The sequence below is a fragment of the Argopecten irradians genome, unplaced genomic scaffold (assembly GCF_041381155.1).
Source record: "Argopecten irradians isolate NY unplaced genomic scaffold, Ai_NY scaffold_0493, whole genome shotgun sequence".
Classification (NCBI taxonomy): Eukaryota; Metazoa; Mollusca; class Bivalvia; order Pectinida; family Pectinidae; genus Argopecten; species Argopecten irradians.
In genome coordinates, this window is record NW_027187960.1 from 1 (window position 1) to 9,727 (window position 9,727).

General features: G+C 38.6%; 1 protein-coding gene across 1 annotated transcript; it reads left to right on the top strand.

Moving 5' to 3' along the window:
- Positions 1 to 2,355: 2,355 nt before the first annotated feature.
- LOC138312842 (uncharacterized) lies at positions 2,356 to 9,194 on the top strand. Its single transcript, XM_069253586.1, has 3 exons — positions 2,356 to 2,450; positions 4,120 to 4,483; positions 6,749 to 9,194. Exons 2-3 carry the CDS (start codon positions 4,123 to 4,125, stop codon positions 7,762 to 7,764), a joined length of 1,377 nt encoding a protein of 458 aa, XP_069109687.1. The 5' UTR covers positions 2,356 to 2,450; positions 4,120 to 4,122; the 3' UTR covers positions 7,765 to 9,194.
- The last annotated feature ends 533 nt before the right edge of the window (positions 9,195 to 9,727 follow it).

Genomic DNA, 9,727 nt, shown 5'->3' on the forward strand with positions numbered 1-9,727 from the left:
GTATGTTTAAATGTAACATTATTAGTGGTTTTTCAAGGGATTCTTTTTTCCGAATCAATATGCAACGTCAATGTCTCTATTGTGACGTCACTATAACGTCGGGGTTTCGCGCCATTCTCGGATTTTTTTTTTCATAGTGGTATGCAAAAAAAACATTGGCCAATCAGAAAGCCAGATTTTGTATGAAAACAAAGAAAAATTAATTATTAAGCATTGATGTCACTATTTTTTAATTTCAATCGGGGTATGAAAGAAATTTTGTTTGCAAACAGTGTGAATCCGCGCGTAGCGGATTCTCACAAAAGTTTGCAAACAAAATTTATTTCATAACCCGATGAAATTAAAAAATAGTGACATCAATGCTTATAATTAATTTTCCAGGCTACTCTATAAAATGATATACATTCACATCTACGATTCCATTGATTTTTTCCAAGGGATTATTTTTTCCAAATTAATAAGCAACGTCAATGTTTCTATTGTGATGTCAAGATAACGTCGGGTTTCCGCGCAATTCTCGGATTTGTTTTTTCATCGTGGAATGAAAAAATGAATAGGCCAATCAGATAGTCAGAAACAAAGAGAAAATTAATTATTGCGTTATAGATGCAAAATCCCTTGTTATTTCATCATTCATCATAAAATTGTTTCCAAATGTAAATATAAGCATTGAACGACTTTCAGTTGGCATTCATAACCAATGTGAATGCCAACTGTAAAGAGGCAAATCCAACATGAAGCGCTAGCGCTTCATGTAATTTGCCTCTGTCCAGTTGGCATTCATATTGGCTATGAACGTCAACTGAAAGACATTCAATGCTTAAATGAACCTTCATCGCGAATGCATATATATGTATCCGTGAATACGTTGAAAATAACGACGGCGCTAAACATAGTATACGCGTAAATAAAGAGATTTTACAGTGTTATACAATACGATAAACCTTATACTTATATAGGAACACTATCGCCGACAACTTATCATCGGAGAAGGCCACGTACATGTCAAAGGTGAGGAGATACTGTATATGACGACCGAGTCCGTTCTCGGCCGTCAGTGTTCCGAGATCTGTCCGTCGGCACCACCATGTTGTGTCTCGTCCTTCTCCTCGCCATTGGGGCTCAAATCAACACGGTTTACTCAGTATCGTCCATAGGTAAGCCACACATTTATCATCGTCATTGTAAGACACTCGGGAGACATTTAAGGAATAGACTTTTATTTTGTTGTGGTTATGATGATATAATAATAATGGAGCACGTGTAAATTATGTAACCCCGGCGAAGTCGGGTTATAACATTTACACGGGCTCCATTATCATGTTAACCTCATAACCTCAACAAAATAAAAATCTATTCCTTATATTTACAGTTTTTCACGTAAATGAATATTATTTATCCTCGCGACAGTTACATATTTTTTTTATTAAAATACCCATATTTTGTTCTCTCCAGTCATCATCAACGAATTCGATTGAACAGCTGATTGGAATCGAGTCATTCACATGTTCCCATCAAAAATGGGGTCATAACCCCACGTTGCTACGCCAGCGACTATTCCAGTAACAATAGAGTCGCCGCACGTGTTGTACGATCAGTATACATAGACTGGTTCCCTTCCCTTAGTTCTCTACTCTCCGCCAGGCTGCGCTCCGCTCACTAGGGACCGGTAGCGGGTAACCATGATGATTTTTTTGATTGGTCAATCTACATATCCGGTTCGCCTGCATCACATTTTTTTAGGCGTGGGAAACCCCTTTACGCACGAAGCGACGGATCTTAACGTAAAGAATAAATAATTTATTTGAACGATATATAAACAAAAGTCAATAAGATCTTAAGTTTTGAAATCATTTCGTGCTAACAGAATTTAGAGTGTTCATAGGAACGACGTTAATGACGTTATTTTCTCTTAACGGAAGTAGCCGTCTCCATGATGACATATCATGCGCAGAAATGATGCCCGCACTACTCTGGAGTTGGAATTCCCACTCAAGATGGCTACCCGCTACCGGTCCTCAGTGAAGCGTACGCAAGGGAGGTAACTGAGGCGGGAACCAGTCTACAGTATACACTGGTAATGATAATACTAGAAACCATGGTTATTGAGTCCATGTCGGTGCAAACTGTAAATATACGTGTTTATAAAATATTACTTATAAGAAATATAAAATAAAAAGTCTAGCAATAGACAACTTTTTTCACGATCGCAGATACTGGATTTAAATTTCCGGCTTTATTTATCACAATGCGTTTTCATTGGCTAATCGACATCACATGATCGATGACCCCTTTTTCCGAGTGTAAACCCCATAGGGGCCAGATCAAATTTTCAGCTGACCGCCATCTTTTAATTCCTCCAGCCGTTCCAGAAAACTTCTACACATAGATCACAGAAAACATTTTCAAACATCTGTTTTTTTCTACGTACAGGACACATTGGATTCCTGGTGAGTGAATTCGCTTGAGATATATGCGGTTTGTTTACATGATTGGGTCAAACACGTGTTCCAACGAACCATGTCTGACAGCGTAATGGCGTCTCGTAGGAATGTTTTAGTGTTGGGCCATAGCTTTATATCTCGGCTTTCACGTTATGTAAACGAGCTACCATCTCGGTCGAATCTAGGACTTCAGTATGATTCAGTTAGATTTTACTGGGCTTCCTGGCGGTAGTATCAATCGAATCGTAAGAGAATTTTCACGCAGTTATCGCGAGTCACATTTTGACTTGGTTTGTTTACAGTGCGGGGGGCAATGATTTGAGTAGTCCTTCGGCAGACCCAGAGTCGGTTGTTCGGGAGTTGTGTGCATTTGTAGATTGGCTCTTAGATATAGGTGGTGTTAGAAAGGTTGCAGTTTGTAAGTTATTTTTCCGAGCCTCGACCCGCACTCGTAAAGGGGATGTATCGGTAGAAGTTTACAATGATCGTGTTTCTCAGGTTAATTCTCTCCTAGCAGAACGTTTGTGTATGCCTCGGGCTATTCTTTGGGACCATAGGCGGTCAATCTGGAATGTATTTCCTCTTTTACACACTGACGGTGTTCATCTTCGGGATCAGAAACCCTACTTTCGATCTATTAAAAGTTGTGTGATTTTTGCCCTCGGCTCAGATTAGACTTTCAGCTGTCGTTGTTCATGCGTGTTGATACGAGTTGTCCCCCCTTTCCCAATAGCTTTATTATGCGAAGACTGTCATTTCAATTCAGACAACAATAATTTTAAATAGCCTTTCATAAATTGAATTTCTTGCAAGTTTATGCTTTTCAGTTATTATATATTATTTAGTTTTAATTCTTTTGGAGTCTGTTTATAGTATTCCTGGAGCAACTGTATATTAGTAAATCAATATAAGCTTATCTATTATTGACTACATTACAAAATACTTTTAAACTGTGTAAAAAAAAAAAAAAAAAAAAAAAAAAAAAAAAAAAAGTTGCTTTCTTTAATAATGTACCGCTTCTCAGGGCCTTGCTTCGGCATATACGCCATATTCTGCTTCGGTAGAGGTGTAAACCCAGAGCTGCTTGTACTATATATGAAGTTAGTAGATCTTGTGAGTCTCTGGCTCAGAATTTTGAACGTTTACAATACTAAATGAATTTTGCCCTGCCTTTGGCCGGCTTCATCAGAATAAGATTACTTGTGAGTCTCTGGCTCAGAATTTTAAAATGTTTACATTATAAATGAATTTTGCCCTGCCTTTGGCCGGCTTCATCAGAATGGATTACTTGTGAGTCTGACTCAATTTGCCTTATATTAATTCTTGAATTTTGCCTTGCCTTTGGCCGGCTACTTGATATCTATATTACATTACATAATCGACATTATTGGTTGAAATCATATCTTATTTAATAATATGATTTGTGAGTCTCGAGTTTATGATAAGCATTTATGCACCCTACAATATCATTTTACCCTGCCTTTTTTCTCATATTAAAGCAACATTTCTTTTCAAATTTTAGATTTGTTGTCAATGTATGGATATTTTACCATTGCATTCAATGTTGGGGTGTACATCTGTTAAGTGCTCCTGTATCTTCTAAATAAGAAGGTGAAGGTTAAAAAAAAAAAAAAAAAAAAAAAAATGTTCTGGCTTTCCTTTCTTTATTTCCTAGACCATGCCTCCCAAGAAGCGCCGGACGGCAGCTACAAATAATGTTCATGCGCCAGAGCCACAACAACAACAGGCTAACACAGCTTCTGTGCCGGACGCCGATTCCAGGGATGTGTCCCAGGAACCTGAAAGGGGGACAACCTCTATAACTGAAGACCGGTTAAAGGCCCTGATGAAGGAGGCCTTTAAAGCAGGCTTACAGGAGGCAAGGAACCAAACCGGGACAATATCAACTGGCGGTATTGCTGCTAATGCACAGTCCGGCAGTGCCATACCACAAGACGTAGGACCTCCACCCATGACCTCAAATACCCCAGCCACCTCTAATCATAGTGCGAGTGCTGTCACCGTGGAGGACTCTGTAGGTGGGTTAGATTCGATAATCCTTCCTGCTAATCAACTCGCCAGCATGACAACTACTTCTGATGAACTGACTAGTTTTTCAGCCGGGGCTCAGATAACCACCCCACTAGTGGATCTGGTTGATCCTAAAATTAAACAAAACATACTAATGGGCAAGTTTGTGGACATGAGTTCAATAACAAAAAGAACACTGACTCTTTACAAATGGTACTGTCTACAGATGACAGTGGGAATACAAACATTCAGTGGGTACACAAAGACACAACCAACAAACCCCTAACCATCGAAGAATGGACGACGAAGTTCTCCATTTATATTGCCGTTTATTGTTTAAATGATCAGGCAGCATATCCTCAGCTCCTCAAGTACCAATCCATGATACGCAATTTAGCATCAAAACCAGCTGATTGGCAATTTTATGACACCAATTTTCGGCGTCTCCGCGCAAATGCTAATTACTCCCTACGTTGGGACATGCTTCATCTCGAGCTATGGAATGAAGCTCTCTCCCGTCGCCCGACCTCGGGATCATCGACAAATAAACCGGGAATATGTCACAAATTTGCTCGCGGCGAGTATTGTGGTGGTTGTCGCTACTCCCATAAATGTGGCATTTGTAATGCCAAACATCCGGTAACGCAATGCCCAGTTATGGCACATTCCCGTCCACATATACAGACACCCACGCGTTTTCGGCAAACTTTTCGTCCCCGTCAAAACACCTCCAACCAGCCAAGATTTTTCCCCCGCGGTAGTGGTTTTGGACCCCAACGCCCTCGACATTACTACCCCTATTAATGTCAAAGCATTAGCACTGGTACTTGAGGAGTATGACAAGGATAAAGCCATGTTTTTAATCAATGGTTTCTCAAAAGGTTTTGAAATTCACTTTGAAGGCAGTCCCATGGGCCACACTTGCAATAATTTAAAATCTGCGATTGAGATGCCTGAGGTGGTTGATAAGAAGTTAAAGAAAGAATTAGAGGCAGGCAGAATTGCTGGGCCTTTTGTAGAGCCCCCTTTTCCTAATATGCATATAAGTCCTCTAGGTGTAGTTCCAAAGAAGATAGAAGGTCAATTTCGTTTAATTCACCACCTCAGTTATCCCAATGGTAGTTCAGTGAATGATGGGATACCTGAAGAATATTCATCAGTACAATATCATAATATTCAAGATGCTATTTCATTTATTAAACATCTACCAAATGCATTTTTGGCCAAAACTGATATAGAGTCCGCATTTCGGATAATTCCAATTCATCCAAGTCAGCGGCACCTACTCGGTTTTAAATGGAAAAATCAATTTTATTATGATAAGTGTCTTCCCATGGGACTTGCTGAAAGTTGTAGAATATTTGAGGCATTCAGTACGGCCATTGAATGGGCGGCATATCGGCACTGCAAAGCATCAGCCATAGTTCATGTTTTGGATGATTTTTTATTTATCGAATCTTCCCTTTCCCAATGTGCTCAAAGTCTCCAAAATTTTACTAAATTATGTTCAGAGATAGGAGTACCCCTGGCTCCAGATAAAACTTTTGGCCCGGACCAGGTCAATGCCGTTTCTTGGCATTACATTAGATACAATATTACAAGAAGCTAGATTGCCATTAGACAAATTAGATGAATGTAGGAATCTATGTAGAGCATTCCAGAACAAAAAGAAAATAACTCTCAAAGAACTTCAGTCCATTATTGGAAAACTTCAATTTGCAACCAGTGTTGTGGTACCTGGTCGCCCATTTCTACGACGATTGATAGACTTAACAAAAGGTATTAGAAAACCTAGTTACAAAATTCGTCTTAATAGTGGTGGTCGAGCAGATCTGAACATGTGGAGCGAATTTTTAGATCGTTTCAACGGAAAAAGTTTTTTCCTCTCGGATACCTGGCTGACATCAGACACATTGAGTTTATATACAGATGCTTCATCCACAATAGGATACGGTGCTGTATTTGGCAACTCGTGGTTTTCTGGTACATGGAACCTCCCATGTGAAACACCACATATCAACATTTTGGAACTCTACCCCATTGTTGTAGCGTTAGTGGTATGGGCAGCACATTTTTCGCAAAAGGCTATTTGGTTATTCACTGATAACTTGTCTCTAGTGTCTATCATAAATAATCAGACTTCTCGGGACCCCCAGATTATGGCCCTAATTCGTATATTAGTCTTGAATTGCCTGCAACATAATATCATGGTACGGGCAACTCATATTCCTGGTGCTCAGAACGTTTTGGCTGATGCTTTGTCTCGTTCACAGGTAGAGCTATTCAAGACACTGCTGCCCTCTGCGGACAGACTTCCAACAACAGTCCCCAGTCATCTGAAGCCTGCAGCCTTATTCCAACGTTAACCAGCCTTGTACATGCATCTCTTACCCCAGCATCCAGGAAATTATATAATAAAGCCCTTCAGAGTATTTCTGACTTTTGCAGGGTTTATTTGGGCATTCCATTACAGTTTCCTGTACCATATACTATTGTAGCCCTTTATGTTGCCTATGCCTACAAAAATGGGAAGGCTCATAGTACAATATTGTCCCAGCTTTCTGCTTTAGCTTTTGTACACAAGGTCAATAATATGTACGACCCAACTAAGGTTTTCTTAGTTCGCAAAGCAGTTAATGGTGTAGCTCGATTAGCTCCTTCTTTTGATACGCGCTTACCCATCACACAACCAATTTTACATCGTCTATGCCGGTGTTTGCCACATATGGTTACAGGTAGTTATGACAACCTGATGTTCCGGGCTATATTCACAACAGCATTTTATGCTTTAGCCCGGATTGGGGAGTTGTTAGCTTTTACCAAGCCACAATCTGAAAGAGTATTACAGTTAGAGGATGTGTCGTTTGAAGTGAAGAATGATCAGGCTGTCAAAGTTCATCTAGTTTTCAAAAACTTCAAACACAACATTAGTCAACAACCCCATTCGGTTCCTATTGTTGCTCTACCTCGACATCCTTTCTGTCCGGTACAAGCCCTGCATGCTTACGTTAAGCAACGTGGCGCTAGTAGTGGTTGTCTTTTTATAGACAAACTTTCGAATCCCCTTTCTCGGAGAAGATTCGAATCCTTAGTTCATGATTGCCTTTTGACCTGTGGTTTAGATGCTTCTAGATACAAAGGTCACTCCTTTCGCATTGGAGGAGCCAGTCATGCTAGTTCGACATGCAATTTCTCTGATTCACAACTACGCACTTTAGGACGTTGGAAAACTGATGCATTTAAGAAATATATCCGCTCACCTGCTCTGTCAGATATGAATGTGTCTTGAATAGTTTTATCTGTGTTAACATACAGTTGTTAAAATTATTTTTGGCAGTACATTTATAGTTAGATGACTTTTCTTTGCAATGGAATAGTGGCGGTACGCCCTCCATGATTTGCTCTTTCTTTATATGTACATATACATGTATGTAACTAGAAGTATATTGTGAGATTCTGTTTTGTATGGACTTATTGATTTCACTTGGATGAGTGGCGGTACGCCCAATCCATTTGGAATTCAGAGACATTATTTTGATTCTCACTCTTTTTCTTTTCATTGATATTTAATGTTTAATTCTTTGCAGGTTTTTTGTAACTATTTATTCCCAGGGTAGTGGCGGTACGCCCTTCCCATTGGAAGGTTTTCAAGGATTGTTTTTCTTTTATGAGCAACTTGACTTTTGCTTTGCCAAATGTACATTATAACCGAGTGCCAATTTAGTAATTATTGGTTATTTTGATATGTTCACCTGTTATTCTTTTAAATAATGTTTATAATTATGAATTTATATTGTTATTAAGGCAATAAGTTAAATTTGACAGTACAAGGCCAGCAAGGGTGGCGGCGTCATCATAACGTTTCTCTTTTATGATGTCTTGTGGCGCTTAATTTATAGGCCGCACCTTTACTCACAGAAAATACAAGTTAAAAGTGTTAAATAACCTTAAAATAACTTTTAATAAATATTCGGCCATCCAAAGATGAGGATGTGCCATTTTCCGCCAATCCCTTGTTGTGTCATTTTCTCTGAGTAAACAGAGCTTGCTGTCATTTAATTATGTAGAGATGTGAGGGTTGAACACGCAGAGAAGTGAAAAAATAAAAAGTCTAGCAATAGACAACTTTTTTCACGATCGCAGATACTGGATTTAAATTTCCCGGCTTTATTTATCACAATGCGTTTTCATTGGCTAATCGACATCACATGATCGATGACCCCTTTTTCCGAGTGTAAACCCCATAGGGGCCAGATCAAATTTTCAGCTGACCGCCATCTTTAATTCCTCCAGCCGTTCCAGAAAACTTCTACACATAGATCACAGAAAACATTTTCAACCCTCCCACCTCAACCCATATACTGTAATTTCATGCAACTGATTTCCTTAGATGTGGATTATGCAAACTGTTGATATTTAATTTTGTTTGCCATATAATGTAAACTTTTGATGTCTATATATATAAACTTTGGATGTCTATATGTGTGTTTTAATATTGATAATATGCTATTTTACACTATTTTCATGTGTATATTGATGTACGTTCGTCATATGGACATCTTATTTGTATGCTTGTTAGCTTGTTCACAGGTGGGCGCTTAATTTATAGGCCGCACCTTTACTCACAGAAAATACAAGTTAAAAGTGTTAAATAACCTTAAAATAACTTTTAATAAATATTCGGCCATCCAAAGATGAGGATGTGCCATTTTCCGCCAATCCCTTGTTGTGTCATTTTCTCTGAGTAAACAGAGCTTGCTGTCATTTAATTATGTAGAGATGTGAGGGTTGAACACGCAGAGAAGTGAAAAAATATACCTTTTATAGAACGTGACTGATTTCAGGTCATGTCATGTTATCATGACTTTCGTCGTTAACATTGCTGAAGAATGTATTAATGTAAATCACACTGAAGACAGATTCTGAAAATATATTTACAAATATGATATGTTTAGTACTACAAAACTGATTCTACCCTGTTGGATCCTATTCGATATCAGTATATACACCACACAATACCATTGATTATATAACTGCATACACTGAAGAGTCAATGACTACTGTTAGGAGCTATTTTTTTTATTATTTTGGAGGCATTATGATAGTTACTGTTTTAACCCTGAGGTTAGGGCGTTAGTTACTGTTATGTAGCACTTGGTATCATTTGAATTTTGTTTTAAATGAATTAGCAATGATTAAATAGTTTGCTTTTTCTTATATTGTAATCGTACTTTTTTTCTCACTGCCTTTGA

Excerpts from the sequence above, each read along its gene's own strand:
- LOC138312842 (XM_069253586.1), top strand. The coding sequence starts at position 4,123 with ATGCCTCCCAAGAAGCGCCGGACGGCAGCTACAAATAATGTTCATGCG. Across the intron at positions 4,484-6,748 it reads CACCGTGGAGGACTCTGTAG|GTAGAGCTATTCAAGACACT; the intron begins GTGGGTTAGATT and ends TCTCGTTCACAG.